This window comes from Cricetulus griseus (assembly GCF_003668045.3).
Source record: "Cricetulus griseus strain 17A/GY chromosome 1 unlocalized genomic scaffold, alternate assembly CriGri-PICRH-1.0 chr1_1, whole genome shotgun sequence".
In the NCBI taxonomy this organism is placed as follows: Eukaryota; Metazoa; Chordata; class Mammalia; order Rodentia; family Cricetidae; genus Cricetulus; species Cricetulus griseus.
In genome coordinates, this window is record NW_023276807.1 from 20,910,690 (window position 1) to 20,927,801 (window position 17,112).

General features: G+C 38.7%; 1 protein-coding gene across 1 annotated transcript in view; it reads left to right on the plus strand.

The window, feature by feature from the left end:
• The window catches only part of Adgrb3 (adhesion G protein-coupled receptor B3), a 697,729-nt gene that overhangs the window by 276,689 nt on the left and 403,928 nt on the right, over positions 1-17,112 (plus strand). The window contains exons 5-6 of the mRNA XM_027392824.2: positions 1,328-1,492; positions 1,927-2,091. Coding sequence (XP_027248625.2) covers positions 1,328-1,492; positions 1,927-2,091 — 330 coding nt within the window. The remainder of the gene's footprint in view (positions 1-1,327; positions 1,493-1,926; positions 2,092-17,112) is intronic.

The following is a 17,112-nucleotide window of genomic DNA, read 5'->3' on the forward strand; positions in this document are numbered from 1 at the left end:
ACTCAAATATCCAGATTCCCTTCATGGTGCCTTGTATGTTGCTCTAGGAAATGCCCATTTTTATCTCTAAAGGACTTTTGCATGTCCTTTCGTAGACACTCTTATCCTATTCATTTTGTCATTATCCTCACTGATTATTTAGAGAATCAGTTTGCCAAGGAAGATGCCCCGGTCCCTCATGACCTATATCTCACAGGATCCTGAAATTATCCTGTGCAACCACACTATATAGCTTTTTATTTACTTTGCGTGTCATTGTTTAGTTTTAGGAGCTGCTTTTTCCAAAATATGAGCTGTGTGTTGTGTTAATCCGTTTTCCCCTCAGTCACATTATCCTGGTTATATATTCTACCTCAAGGTCTTAAATTTTTAATGAGTAAACATAACATGGATGAGGATACTAGTTACTGGTCTTATTTCTATGACACAATACCTGAAAAAAAATCAACTTAAGGAGATCAGAGTTTACAATCCCAAGGGATAAAACCATCAGACCAGGGAAGGAGTAGTGACAGAAAGGGGAGCTGGTCACATCTCAGTGTATCCATTCAGGAAACATAGAAATGGATACATTTCTCAGTTCCCCTTCTCCTTTTTACTCAGTCCAGAACCCCTGTCAATAGATTGGTGCTAACCACGTGAAGGGTGGGTCTTCTCTGCTTCATTAACCAAATCGAGACAATCCCTCACAGACATATTCAGGTATTTGTTGCCATGATGATTCAAAAATCACATCAAATTGATAAAAGCAATTAACCATCACAATGACAATACATAAAGTGAAAGAGAATTGTAGGCTGGTAATCCTTTACTCTATGTCTAAAACCCACATATGAGTGATTAGATATGTTTAGTAAACACGGAGGACCCTAAGAGAGACATACATGGTTCCCTGGAGAAGGTGAAAGTGTCAAGATCCCCTGTGAAAATTGAGAGCAAGGGATGAGGCGGGGAGGGAGCTATGAGAATGAGAAGGGAAGAAGAGGAAGGATGCAGAAGTCATGAGGGAGCAGAAAGGTTGAGTCAGGGGAAGAATAGAAGAAAGGGTATGTGATAGGTAGGGTTTTAGTTGGGCGGGAGAAGGGAAATGGGATTGTCATGTAAAACAATCTTTTTCTAATTCAAATAAAAATGATAAAAAAAAATGAAAGAGAAACAGCTGATAATGTTTTGGGGAGTAGCATTAGAGTCTATGCAGTGTAGTCTTCAATGACAAACATTCAGAGACTTGACTGAGATTCCTCCCTCAGTTTGGTGTTCCCTTGTGCTCACTGCATAGCCTTCCCTGCTGGATCATCTTATGCTGTCTCTCTTTCTGCTTTGGTAGTTGATGGACAGTGGCAGGAATGGAGTTCATGGAGCCACTGCTCGGTGACATGTTCCAATGGGACACAGCAGAGGAGCCGGCAGTGCACAGCAGCTGCTCATGGAGGCTCTGAGTGCAGAGGACCATGGGCAGAAAGCAGAGAGTGCTACAACCCTGAATGTACAGGTAAGGCCAAGTGCTTTGTGCAAATGACACCTACGATTCTTAAAACATCACAGTGACACGCCAGTCATAAAATGAAAGCTACTTATATATTCAGATGTACAAAACCAATCATATTAGTCCATTACACTGCAGTAATAAAGTCAGAAAAGTCTGATGATTCTGAGATGGATTAACAACTAAGTTAATAAAGTTTAGCACTATGCTTACAGTTGTTGAAAGCAGGCTCCCTGTGCATCTGAAGAGTCAGACACACTTATGTAATTCTTCTAAGCAGAAAATGCACAGTGTTTGACCAGTAAGTCAAATATTTGGACAAAGTTCCTTCTTGACAGTAGATTAATAAAAACTGAAGGGATCTTACTATCCCCAGATTTGCACATTTATTAAAGCAGTGGATGCTGCGACTGCTGTTAAGCGAGACCCATTTCTTTCAGCCAATGGTCAGTGGAATCACTGGGGTCACTGGAGTGGATGTTCCAAGTCCTGTGATGGAGGCTGGGAAAGGAGAGTGAGGACTTGTCAGGGTGCAGCTTTCACAGGACAGCAGTGTGAAGGAACAGGGGAAGAAGTGAGAAGGTGCAGTGAGCAGCGGTGCCCAGGTAAGAGGGACTGTGTGTGTGTGTGTGTGTGTGTGTGTGTGTGTGTGTGTGTGTGTGTGCTGTTAAGAATAGTACTTCCTTGATTAAAATACTGATACAAATAACTGGAAGTATACTTGTTTTAAACATGATATATGACAACTTCTCTTGATATGTCAGAATAGTCCTATAAGTTTTAATTTTTATTTGTTGTAACGTGGCATTGTAATACATGATAGTCAAAAAGTAGCCACAAAGGAGAATGATTAGGTTGGGTATGGTTTCTATCATTGCAGTGCATTTTTCTACTATTTTATGAAATTTGATATTGAAAACACAAAAATGTTCTTAAATCTTAATACTTTGCTTTAGTGTTAAGTGAATGAAATGGAAGGTATTGAAATCTATCCACACGACTTACACTGGAAGGAGAGATCCTACTTCTCACACCATGGCACGCATACTACTGCATTTGAGTATACACATCATAGAAACTTGTGCACACACACATAGCCACACAGAAGCGTACACAGACATACATACACAGTAATATGATGATGATGACGAAACTTGAGTGAAGCAGAGTGACATTCAGAACCATGTTCTTTGATGATAAAAAAGTGTATAGACAAGTTTAAAACTTCTAATGAGGACAATGTAGACAACAGCAAAAAGTTCTGTCATTGTTGATGAGATTATTGACACTGAAGTGTGACTTGACATTCTCTACTGGAACAACGGCATAGCTACCCAGAATGAAAGACTCTATTACCCATCCACATTTTCTTCAAGTGAAAATACAGTTTCATTTGAATGGCAGAGCCTAAACTAAGAATGTTATTGAAAGGATTCCTGCTCTGAGAGCAACTGAATTGGGAAATTGGCATTGGAGTCATGTCACAAAAGTTGAGGGTTGTGCCAAGGAACTCAGTCTCTGTCCTGAGGTGACAATCCAAACTTGGCAGTATCACTCTGTACTGCTTGAAAAAAAAATGTTAATGATACAAGATTGGAGCAGTAAGAGGTTTGTGCCACGATTCCAGAGAGCTGACAAACCCAGGCAGTGTGTCAATCGGATTACCTCCAAAGGGGTCCTGAGAGGCCACTTCTTGAAGCTGTGAAAGTAAAGCCTATGTTGTCGTGGAGCCCTCTGGTGGTCAGAGATGCCAGATCCATAGGACATCTGGCCAAGAAGGCTGTAGACATCAAACAGGAAGAGCCCAGGAGAGGGGCTGGGATTGCTATAGGCAGGAGGGCTGGAAAGGCTAGGTTACTTTAAGCCCTTTGGAGCTCCCATGATTCCATCTGAAGCCCCAGATGGCAGCCATGGAGCTGCAGGATTTATTATGTCTGCTTGTGGGCTTCCATCTTGGTTTGCCCGATCCTTCCTTACTATCCTTCCATTCACCATTTTGTAGTGTGAATATTTCTCTTTGCTAGTTTGTTTTGAAAGTGCGCATTTCGTTATTTTACAGGAGCTCACCATTATGTGTGGCCTTGAGTCTCCAAAGACACTTGGAGTTTGTAATTTTGAACAGTATTAGGACTGTTTAAAGCTATGAGTCCTTTGAAGTTGGAATGAATGTGGCTTGTATTATGAGATGGTCATTAGCCTATGGCAGCAGAAGGTGGAGGTCATGTATTAAAAGTGGTGTGTTCTATGTCTAGATGACAAATGGCAGGCTCGTGATGACTGGGATTTGGCTGCTAGACAGGAGGTAGAATCAACTCCGAGACAAATCTCTAGTCATGTCTGTGAAAAAATTTCTAGAGTAGATTATTTAGGGGAGGGTGATCCACTCTGTCTGCCTGATTCAATAAAAAAAAAAAAAAGAAGAAGAAAGGACACTGAGCACAGCCCTCATCCCTACCCTTACTCCCATGCTTCTTGATTGTGGATGTAATCTGACAGCTACTTCTGGCTCCTGCTGCCTTGACTTCCCCTCTGTAATGGACCATACTAAACTATGAGCTGAAAATCCTCTATTCCTTAAATTACCTTTGCCAGTGCATTTTGTTACAGCAACAAGACAGGTTTTTGGTGTTTCTTTGCAGTGTAGAAGCTATTGGTTTATTTCTAAAATGCCCCCTTAGTTTAAAAATAAAATTATTCTAAGAGTCACCATTTAGTCAAAACATTGTGTTTCTTCATAATTAAAATGCTAAAATAATTTTCTCAGTTCAATACTAATAGTCATATCAGAAACCAGTCTTTTTTATTCTCATTACATTTACTTATATCATTGGGGTGAGTGTGAAGAGTGAGAAGGCTTGACACTACTCAAGTGCTCACATGTAGAGATCAGGAGACTTCAGTTTCCTCCTTTCTGCTTGTGGATATGGGGAGGTCATCAGGCAAGACAGCAAGTACCTTTTACCCAGAAGCTGAATTTCATGTTTTTCAGTTTGTCAGCAGGTTTTCTTTTGGCATGAGATCTAAAAGTAATTTTACTAATTCTTCAGGCCATGTGAATTCAGAATGATAAGAGACAAATAGCATGCAGAACTCTGCTTCGAAGGATGCCTCAGCAGATTAACTATGAAATCCCTACTCTGTGTGAGAATTAGCAAGCTTTAAACAAAAACATTTGTTTTGCCAAAGGAGAAATTTCATTAGAACGGTAAAGCATGATTAAGCAAGACCCTCTTAATATTTGAAGGTATCTGAACCAGTTTGAGCATAGGAAGCTTGTTAACGGTCCACAACTGCATTTCATCTGCATAGGTATTACTGAACAGCTGCAATCAGATTTACAAAGATTGCCACCTGCTGTTTGAAAAACATTTTACAGATCTGTTTACAGAAAGAGTGTGTATTTTACTTGTTACATGGTTTTGTTAGGTTTCATGATTTAAGATAGGTCAACAGATTATCACATAAAACTAAAACCACTTTCATGTGATGTATTTTTTGGTATTAGCATTTCTTTTCTCTCTCTTCAGTAAGGTGATTGGAAAACAATAGCAACATACAGTTCCCTCGTGAAACCTACTTCTTGAGTCTCCTAAGTAATTTTTAAGATTAGTTCTTTTACAGTGACATAAAAATGTTCTCATTTGCAATTGTAGCTGTATCAAGTTTTGTTTTACTATAATTTAAAATGATATCTTGAATAATTTGTATTATACACTAAAAGGTGTACCCAACTATTAATTTTATAAATTTGTGTCTCTGTTGAGGATAGGATGTTATCGCATTATTTGCTCTGTCTAACAACTAACACTTTATATGTAGCCATTTAATTAAGAAGTGGTCCTTATCAGTAGTTATTTTACAGTTTTGTACAGTCGAACTGACATACACTAAATTCTAAGTCTTAGAACCACACTAAACCTGCTTGATTTCCATATTATGGTCACCATTATTTCTTCTGTGAATAGTGGCCATAGTTCCAACAAGATAGTGCTTCATATACACACACTGACAAAACATATTGGGAAAGCATACATATCACTTTAACATTTACTAAGGCATTTTTCTTTTTGACAGTAACAAAACTTCAATAAGTATTTCATTTAAATAACAGTATTTTCCCAGTGTTATTTTTAATATTTACATTCTTGATTTTCTTTGCGAGGGAGGTCAGGAAGAATTAGTATTTATTTTTATGCTTCACTAAATTTGAATTAAAAAACAAATGAATCAACCTTGCCCAGAAAACCTGTGGTGTCAAAAACATATATGTATATCTATATATAGAGATGTATATATACATATAACTAATGAAAATTAATCATTTAGATTTAATCAAACTCTAGTACATTGTCTATGAAACATAAAAAATTCCCATAGAGATTAGGATTTTTCTTTGTGAGTAAATGGAGTAAGACAATATTAAAACAGCATCATTGACCCCCCCAATAAGATGTTTCATTTGTTTTCATAAGGAAGAAGAACTATAGAGACCAAAACTTAAGAATGCGACTGGCTAGAAAATAGAATCACTCCAGGGGAGATAATTAAGTGTCCCAATTTTTAAATTGGTCAAGCTCACCAAATAATGATTTCATTTATCTCAGTCTCATCACACACCCTCAGGGCCTGATGGGTAAATGGTGGGATGGTAATAACTTCACTGACTTTGCTTTCTATTACAATGTGAAACATTGGTTCAAATTGATTTTTCCCCAATTTTTCCTGGTCATTAATACTGAAATCAAACCTTACCTATGGACTGTCTAGACTTAAGTTTTTGGCTGCCTGGGGACCACCCTACTAATGTCAATTGTTCTTGAGTCACTAATTGCTAAATTGGAATCTATCATTTCCAAAAGGCATACATCTTAATCCACAAATAGTTTTCGTCTTGTGATCACAGTTGCTTTGTCTGTCATGCTGAGTGAAGCCTGCTGGTTGACTGTGCTCAGGAACACGAAATGTAAATGGAAGCATGAGTAGCCAGGGAGCCAGTGAGGCCAGAGATGGGGCAACTGTGATATTTATCTCTAGTTCTCCATGCCAAAGGAGGGCAGCAGTAGTGCTAGTAATGCAAAGCATGCCTTCAGCATTGCAATGTGTTTGTATTAGTCTCCTGCACATTGTCATATTGTAAATAAATGTTCTGCTTCTCTGGCTCCTCCTCTCTGTCCCCACTTGAGCAGTGTCATTTGAGCAGAGAGACCTAAGTTTTTACTTTTTCCTTCAAATAAAACAGTCTGAAGAATGGATTAAAGAAAAGAACTTTACTTATTTTGTGCTTGTGTCTTGGCAGAGGACCTATCATAGTTGAAGGCAATGCTTTTAAACTTTTAATGGGCTTCAAATTCATGCAGAGAGCTTGTTGAAGCATGAAGTTGAGCTTGTTGAGTCCCGACAGAGCATCAGAGACTCTGGCTAGGCAGCACATGTATGGCCTTCAGAATTTACATTTCTAATAGCAACAAGCTGGTAATGATGATAATGGTCTCCAGATTGTCTTTTAGACCTCAGTGACCTATTAAAGTTGACTAACCATGATAACATTGTGATTAAAAGTTAACACAGAAATGAAATGTAGTCTTCAACTTCAGCACCACTGGTGAAAGTTGACACACTACCCAGACAGATTCCAGAGTCTTATTTAACACATGCTTCTTCACAAATGATGAGGGGTGATGTCTGTAATATGTTTATAATACAAATGGACACAAGCCCATTTCAGCTTTTCTCATGTCAAGTTTTAACAAAAATAAGAACTCTCATGGGCATCATTTAAAGAAAAGTAGGGCTATTGACTTTTTATAATAAAGGATTGTTTATTGTCCAATTCTCACTTTTCCTGCTCCACAAAGAGCAAGAAAAAAAAAGAGAGAAGAACTTACTTATCTATCATTAGAGCAATTTTGATGTAAACATATGTGGTGCTGGTAAGCAAATCTAGAGTCCTACTGCAGTGAGTAGGTACCCTGCTTAACTTTTGGTCAACTTACAGTTATCGGTGAAAAGGAATTACAATTGAGAAAATGCCTTCCTCAGATTGCTTATAGAAAGTTTTGGGGGTGTTTTCTTGGTGGTGGTTTATGTTTGAGGGCACAGCCTACTGTGAGTGGTATGGATCCTGGGGAGGGGAGGTAATCCTCGATGGCATTAGAAAGCAGGTTCAACAAACCATAGGGAGAAAGCCAGTAAACAGTGTACTCCAAGGTCTCTGCTTCAGTTTCTGCCTCTGGATTACTGCCCTGAGTTCCCTTCATGAGAGAGGGCTACTAAGTGTTAGTCAAACAAACTCTTCCCCTCCAAGCAGCTTTAAGTCACAGTGTCCTTATCATAATAGCAGTTAGCAAGGACATTCCTCATGTATCCCTTTCTGGGATGGAGCATGTCCTATGTGTTTCTCACCTTCTGGAGTGAGAAGCTACAGTATGCCTAAGAGTTTCGGTCCAGAGTGTGAGTGTGACAGTGGGGAAGACGAGGTGCCCAATTGTGCTCACTCCTCAGGTGCCAGGCAGTAGACTAATGGGCTGATAATCATATTCACTAAAACTACATATGTATATATTTTGTAGAGACAAATGTAGGAAACTTGCCAAGTTAAGCTATCATAAATGTTATGTACAACTCCATGTTGAGGCTAGCTGTAGTCATTTTCAGAAACCCAAATATGTCAACTTAAAACGTTCATTTCCTTATTCAAAGAGAAAACTCCTAGAATGTTCACAAGCTGCCGTATACTGTGCCCTTTTACTTCAGGCTGCTTTTAGTACATCACAAATCCCCCGGATTTCTAGTATTTTCTGCCATTAGATGTTATCTTTATAACTTATCTGGAATTATGCTGTTATCTGGTCAGCTATTCAAAGGGGGAAAGCAATTGTTTTAACCAAACATATTTGGCTATAATAAATCACAGCAAATAATATCACACCCAAATGTTCACACCAGCTATTCACCTAAAATCAGACACTGAGTTTACTGTCGACAGTAGATGGCACTAGGTAATGACTTCTGTTTCTTCTTGTCAAGTACCTCAGGTATATTTTAAAGAGCAGAGATGTAAATTAGAAGTTAAAGATAGCCTTTGAGAGAGAGAGAGAGAGAGAGAGAGAGAGAGAGAGAGAGAGAGAGAGAGAGATCTTATTGCTTAATGAAAACCTAAAATAGTGTTGCATCCTCCCCCAAACACCAGCGTTTGATTGTTTTTACATAATCTACTCTTCAGTTCTGGAATAAACCAGCTGAATTTTATGGGCTGAAGGAAGGAAGAAACACCAAGGGCCCAGGGTTTAAATTAGACTCAGGGTTTAAATTAGAAGCACTGCAGGTCCTTTACTCAAACCTGTTGCTATAGAGATACCTAGTGTAATAATTCATCTTTGTAGTTGCTCATAAGAAAAGACTTTTGGGAAATTCTCAGAGGTTATTCCAGGGTAAAAACTCAAAAATCAATTTGGTCTAATCTTCTATTAGCCACTTGTTTAGAAATACTTGGCAAAATACTCAAATTAAGAAGAAAAATAAAGAAACACATATTGCTATTTTTTCATTTCTTTCTATTGAGTATTAACATAGAAAAGGAAGTAAATTTTAGGATATATCTAGCAATTGCCTTCAATGAGAACATCAAAATACAATTAAAAGTTATGTTTACATGCTCACAGAGGCACTAACCTGATATGGGATGTCCTTCTGCATGTTGAGAATATGTTTTACTTATATTGGCTGATGAATAAAGTTGTTTTGACAAATGGCCAGGCAGAATAGAGCCAGGTGGAAAATCCAAACACAGACAGAGAAAGAAGGTAGAGCCAGGGAGACACCATGTAGCCACCAGAGAAGCAAGCCACAAATATCATATAGAATGTTAGAAATGACTTAATATATAGTTAGAGCTAGTCAGTAACAAGCCTGAGCCATCAACCAAGCAATTATAATTAATATTAAGCTTCAGAAGAATTATTTATTAAGCAGCTGCAAGGACCGGTAGGTGGGTGAGAAACCAGTTCAATGTGGCTGGGCAAGACAGAGAAAAACATCCAGCTGCACTAACCTCTCTTATTAAGTTTGACATTTTCCTTCCCCATCGATTCCCTGCAGAGCCTGATGTGAGTGACCTCAGTTTCAACACCTACTCCTCTCTGTTATTTTCTCCTTCTCATCAATAGTAAAGTCTTTGGGACACACCTGTAGATCTACCTCTTTGTCTTGCATCTTTCACAGATGCCCAGAGTACTTTGCCAGTAGTCATCTACCAGGCTCCACTAGAGAAGGAGAGTTTCTTTGTTTAATGAGCAAATGCTTTATGTCATTTGAACTTTCTATTGGCTCCAGTAGTCACTCTCCTAATCTCAGATCCTTAGTCATCTCTTTCTTTACTAGGTGGCCCTGTGTGCTGCCCTTGCCAACACCTGTTAATAGTAGAGGAACTTAGAAAATAAAGCATAGAATATGGAGTCCAGGGAAAAGTAGACTTATTTCTTGGTGTCTTCACACCTGAAATGGAGCCAACATGGTGTAGGGAATTGCTACAATGTGATAAAACCTTATAATTACATATGATGATAAATGGCAGTTGATGAGTTCTATGTTACTCATAGCAATCAAACTACATTCTCTTTTCTGAACAGGTCCGTCTGATTAGTATGGCCTGTTTATGGCCTTAGTCACATGACACACTTGTTTTAAAAACTTTGCATGGAGCCTTGCATTAAAACCTTTCATGGTGCAGGGCATTGGTGGCACACGTCTTTAATCCCAGCACTCGGGAGGCAGAGGCAGGAGGATCTCTGTGAGTTCGAGGCCTGGTCTCCAGAGCAAGTGCCAGGATAGGCTCCAAAGCTACACAGAGAAACCCTGTCTCAAAAAACCAAAAACCAAAACAAAACAAAACAAAACCTTCTGTGGTGGTGCAAGCCTTTAATCCCAGCACTCAGGAGGCAGAGGCAGGCGGATCTCTGTGAATTCGAGGCCTGGTCTCCAGAGCGAGTTCCAGGACAGCCTTCAAAGCCACAGAGAAATCCTGTCTTGAAAAACCAAAAAAAAAAAAAAAAAAAAAAAAAAATCCTTTCATGGATTCTCATTATTTGCCATATTTAGTGCATACCGGTATAGTCTTGATATTCTGTACCCAATGTCAGCCCCCCCTGATTTTGCAACCTTACTTCTCTCAATTATATATATATATATATATATATATATTATATATATATATATATATATGAAATCACACTTGTACAGACTCTTTTTTGGATGCAATAGTACATCGTCTTTCTATAGCTTTTATTACTAACCACCCTGACCCCCTTAGTGTTGCTGTTGCTGTTGCTGTCCCTTTACTTTGACAGTTGCTATGGGAGCCTCTTGGGAGTCAGTCCATTAATGAGTCTTCTCCTTTCCTTTATCTTATGAGTGTATCTTTTTCATTGAAACCTTACAAAGTTAGTCTGTGTTCCCATTCTTATGTCTTACTAATAGTCAATCTGATTGGTTATATTAGCTGCCAGTCCAACACATTTCATGTGTACACTTGGTCTTTTCAGCCAGACATCCCATACTCCTTGCTGAACATAAAAGATCACCAGGTTTATGTTTCATGCCATTAATGCCATTAGTAACATTTTTATGGTATCATCTAATAAAGTAGGTAATGGTTATATAAATGATGATATTAAGTCTACTTTATAATTTTTTTAACTTTTTCAGAATTCTGTTGCTATTTATAAGACTAATTCATTGCATGGGCATTTTTACCAAATATATAATGTTATTATTCAGTTATAATTTATAGTATTATATATCTTCTTTTATAAATAGATAATTGATAAATATGAAATTTCTATACTCAGCTCTTCAGTTTCCCCAAATCACAACCCCACTTACTCTTTCTGGCCAGAGGACCTCAAGGCATCTCTCAGTAACCTGTCAATATGGCACTGGTCTAGTGGGTCCAAATAACATTCTTGAAGAACTGAGTATACCTGCCATGAGGGACGTGTGGCCAGTGTGGTTCAAATCTTAAGTGGTCTTGTCCATTTACTTCAGTGTGCCACCCAGCATTATTTTCTATATGTACATTTGGGGACATAGTTAAAAACTAGCTGCTCTTAAAATCATATTTTATGACAAACAAATGCAGTATTCTTGGAAAATCATGAGTGTGTGTGTGTGTGTGTGTGCTCTCTTAGAACTTACCAAATAGTCTAGAGCTATGCTTGAACATTAAAGTTAACTTCTCTCTAATTAATTTTGCTAAGAAATTATAACTAAAGACAATTTATCTGCTAGACCAAAATATACAATTTGCTTTGCAACATGTAATAAAACACTGTCCAGACACTATCCCATACTGGTACAGTACTGTACAGAGTCCAAGTAGGCAATCTATAAGCACAAGAAAATGAAGAGCTGAGGTGTTCTTTATTTCAAGACTCAAAGGTAAATTTTTAAAGTCAAATAAGTACCTTGTAACCAGAACCATAAACTTATCTGTCCTTGGTGGCAAAGTAAATATCCCCGAGCATGGCCTAGCTGCTTGACTGAACATAGGTCACTACCTCCTCCCTCAGTAGCCTCAGATTAGTTACTTATTTTTCTTTTTCTATTTAGATTTCTTGTGTAAATTGAAGTTCTCTGCAAAATGAGTAAGAGATTTGATGTATTTAAACACATGACATACTTAGAATAGGCATTCATGGAGATACAGGCATATAAGTTAAGACAAATAAAGGAAATTTTCTGCAAGAACACAGTAATTACAACTGTAATAGTAGCATGTGCCTATAATTGCAACATTTGGATGGTGGAGGCAGAAGGACTATATATTCTAATCCAACTGGGCCACATACTACAACCCTATTTGAAATGAGCAAGCAAAATACCACACAAAACGTAATTAACCCCTTTACTTCAGACCATAGCAGCAAAATGAATCCTTCATGGGAGTTAAGTCCCATATTTCAAATCAGAGGTAGAAGCCCTGTGATCTCAGAGACTAGCCTTGTTCACCAATTCCTCCCCCAGCACAAGGAATTCACAGAATAACAATGATTCATGATTTGCCAGCTAGTACAGTTTGAAAGGGGGTCATGAGGAGTGCATATTTTTTTTTCTTTCTTCTGCATGCCAGCTCTTGGTTTAGAATCAATTTCCCTTTAATGCTGAAATTCTAGCATATGAGGGGAAAACTAATTTTCCACATCAAATTGATTTAAGCCCTGTATAATTTCTGCTATTTTTAAGAGATGGTAAATCAGTTTGAATAGACAGATTAACAGCTAATCACTAGGTAATTGCTACCTTGTTTTAAGGGAGCATGCTAACTACATACTTGTGACTTCAAGTACAGTTGAATCTTACAAATGAGTTTTGATCTTCTCAGTAAGGGTGCCAAGCAGTGGATCTTGCAGCTGATGAGCAGTTGGTATTGCAGTGTGTTAAGACATAAAAGTACAAGAGCCCTTCATACTTCTGAAAAAAAAATTTAAAATTCCTTTGGGGCTCCTCTGCTTTTTCTGTCCATATTAGCATGTTTATCAGTGCTGTCTTGTTCAGCTCATGCCAGGCAGCCGTATTCCTGAGACTTCATGGCTATAGAATCTGACATTTCTATAAAACACAATTTTACAGCAAACTCACCATTTTTCTGGCTCTTATAATCTTCCCCGCCCCCCATCTTTTACAATGTTCCCTGAGGTGGAGGCTTAGGTTTGGGAGTTGTATTGTGGATGGATGAGTCCTTTGGAACTGGGCTCCATAATTCTACATTTTGTTTGGTTGTGGTTTTCTGTAATAGTCTCTCCATGGCAGCTCATTTTTGATAACACTTAACATATGCCCAGATATCTCAAGTACAAATTGTCATCATCTCCACCCCAGAACATCTTCTGTCACATACTGAAGCTCAGGATTTAGCACAGGGGACAGTCCTCTTTGAAATCTGTCTTCAGTTCCTATTTCTGAAGCTTTTTCCTTGCCTTTTTTTTTTTAATCCAGACAGTCACAGAACTGTGCAGCTTCCCTCCTAAGGAGATCTGGAATCCATCCACTTTCTATTATCATCCTTGTGATTCTTGTCATGCACCTCAGCTGCACCTTGGAGGTTACGCCAGGCCTCTTGGACTTGCTTTCATTCACTCTGTTCGCCCAAACTCAAGTATAGCATTTAAAGTATAACAAATCCCTCCTGTTTAAAATAAATCCATCAAGACAGTTATATGAAGCTTTATTTCATGATGATCTCATCCTTTATGTGTCCCCCTGCTGCATTCAGTGACCTCTGCTCATACCTAAAGTTTCACTCTGTCTCCTCAGAAACTGCCTTAGAGTGCCCCGGTTAGCTTTAACTCTGAATGTGACACAGGCAAGAGTCACCTGAGGGGGGAGTCCCAAATGAGGGATTATCCCCATCTGACTGGCTTCTGGGCATGGCTGCAGCGGATGTCTCTGATTGATAGGGGATGGACCCGCCCAGGGTGGATAAGCACCATTGCTGCACAGATGGTCTTGGGTTCTGTAAGAAAGCTACCTAAACATGAAACTGAGCATGTGAGCAAGCCAGCAAGCAGCATTACTCCATGGTTTCTGCCTAGGAATACCAGCTTTAGTTCCTACCTGACTTCTCTCAGTGATGGACTATGACCTTGAAGCATAAGCCAAAAAAAAAAAAGAAAACATCCTTTCTTCTCCTAAACTTTTAGGGTATTTTATCACAACTATAGAAAGGAAACCAGAGTGCTGTTGTAGCTTATTTCTGGATCTCCCAGTAAGTAGTTTGTTTGTTGAATGAATGACTTCCCGAAGTGCAACTAAGGTGGGGAAAATAAATTGATATTACAGTGTCTAAGGCCCTTTAGATTTTGATATGAGCACATATAGATCTGTTTCTTGACTACATTAAAATATAAACATCAGAGAATACAAGGTAATCTTTGGTGCCAAATTAGTTTTGACAGTATCAAACCTGGAAATGCTGGACTCTGCCCTCTTCCTTTTTTATCAATTGTATACTGGGTTTCTGTCTCCAATAAATCCAACTAATCCAAGATTTCAATAATTCACACTACAGCAAAACAGAACATCAGTGGGAGCAGGGGCTGTCCCTGGTACTTTAGCTGGCTCTTGGGAACCTATTCCTCATTCTGGATTGCCTTGAGCAGCCAGAATGCAGGGGGAAGGTGTAAAGCATCTTGATATGACATGCTTTGCTGATGCCTACAGGAGGGCTATCCCTTTCTAACGAATATGGAGGAAAGTTGGATTGATGGGTGAGGGGAGGTAGGGAGAGAGAGTGGGAGGAGAGGACAGAGGGGGGAGGGCTGTGGTTGGGATGTAAAATAAAAACAAAACAAAACAGAACACCAGTTGACCTCCCTTGGCTTACAAATTGGTATTGTTTTATTAATCACTAAGCAAGTCAGTAATTGAGTATTGGGGTTGCACAAAGAAATAGTATGCAAGTGACTTTACCCTTATCCTATTTAGGATGTGTGCAAGTCGCAACAGTGTATCCTAGCCAGGAGTCTACAGGACCCTATCTATACACCCTCAAAACCTTTCAAGTAAAATTAAAAGTAATAGAGTTGCTATCCTCTCTTTTTGCTCCTAAGTGGAATGAATATGATCATCCCATTTCCCACACATAAGCACACGCACACACACACACACACACACACAACATTCGCATCACACATGTATATTTTAATGGGTCACCAAAATAATCTGTAATCTTAGAAACAGGCACTACTGAAAAATAGATCTAGCCAGAACAGGCAAATGAATGAGCTAGGAAAAACTATGTATTATACCAAGGTGATAGACAAGTGTTCTGGAAGATGGAAAAGCAGAGGTAGGGACGGGGATTTGAGGAAGCCATTTAGCTGATGACATTTGAGTTAGGATTAATGGTGGTGATATGAGCCTTGCAGGTGTTGGAGAACAATGAGGAGGGACAGTCAAGACGGGAGCGACAGTGGATAAGCTGTGATGTCAGATCCAGACTGGAGCGCTGGACAAGAACACAGTCAGGAAGCCAGTGTAGCAGTGGAAAATAGTGAGAATGGAGAGTGTAGAAGCTAAGCCTTGACCCAGGGTTTTTATCACTGCCTGCTTTAAGCAGTAAATATTATACTTCATTGAAAGTAAAATGGCATGCTTTTCTCTAAACAGTATGTCTTCTCAAAATATTAAGTATTGACACCTATTTCCCAAGTGATCCTTGCTACAGCTATCCACCTTGATTTTGAACATCAGTTTCTGATACAGGTCCAAAAGTAAAACAATTTTCCCTCTTAGCCCACCATTGCCATCTAGTGGTTAATATGCGCAATAACCACACATTCTGACCACACAGTGAACTGCAGGGAAGGACACAGAAGAGATGTGCTTTCCCGTAATAATACTAAATAAAAAAGGCTTTCTGAGACCATTACACAGACACTAAATGTCTCAGTGTGCAAAATTACTTTTCCATTGGCTTATACAGATTTAACATTAGAAAATACTGAAAGCTATAGCAACAGATTTTATGAAATGTATTTTAGAGGTCCTCAGTGGAACTGAAGAATATTTGAGATAGAATTCACGGAAAACAAGAGACATATAATGTGGAAAGTGAAAGCTGATAAATAAAAGCTTAACGGAAAAGAACTTTGATGTGCAGATGGAACAAAACTTATTCAAGTGCAATAGTCATATTAGACAAACTAGAGTCAGAACCCTTTAAAATAGACTCGATATTTTATATAGTATTTAATTATGTAATATACTCAAATTTTAGGGACTTTAACACTTATTCTAGTTTTCCATTTAAAAGTAGTCTATAATTATTTGCAGTTGTATTGCATAATTATTACAATAATTATGTACTAACAGTAGTGTCCATAAGGAGTGGCTATTTAAATTTTTACTAATATCAAATAAAATTTAAAATTCAGTCCTCAGACCCACCAACCATATTCTGGAACTTCATAGTCAGATTTGGTTAGTGACCACTGCATGAGACAGTGAAAATAAGGAGCATTTCTATCCTCACATGCATTTCTAGATGTATGATTTTGCTCAGTTAAAATGATTTAACGAATACATTTTGGGTACCTACTGGATTCTAAGCACCTGTTGAGTCCATCATAGCAGACAAAAGAAATAAACGAAGCAATTTTAGCATCCCAAAATGTACCATCTTGGATGTGGTACATGCACAGCTAAGTGCTTTCAGTCCACTGTGAGAGATGCTAAATTTATATATTCAGTGGCTGAGACACCGAGAGAGGCTTTTTGGAGAAATGAACACTTAAACACAAAGGAAATGTTTTGTATTTTAAGTGCTACACTTGAAGTTTTAAAGAACAGATTAAAGGAAAGTTAGACTAAAGCCAAGAGGCCTGGAGCAATCCCCATGATGCCAAGGTGGTAGAGAGAAAGTGTCACAGGACGTGACTTTTAGAGGCATGTGGATTCCAAGTCTGCTGAGAAGGCAGAGCAGCTCGGGTCACTGGCTGACTGGATGGAAGAGGTGAGCAAACTTAAGAAAGAGAATACCAAAGTCAGGCTTCAATGAATGTTCAGTGTGCTACATCCCCAGATCCGGCACCTGAGGTAGGGCACTGAGGGACAGATGATACCAATAGTTC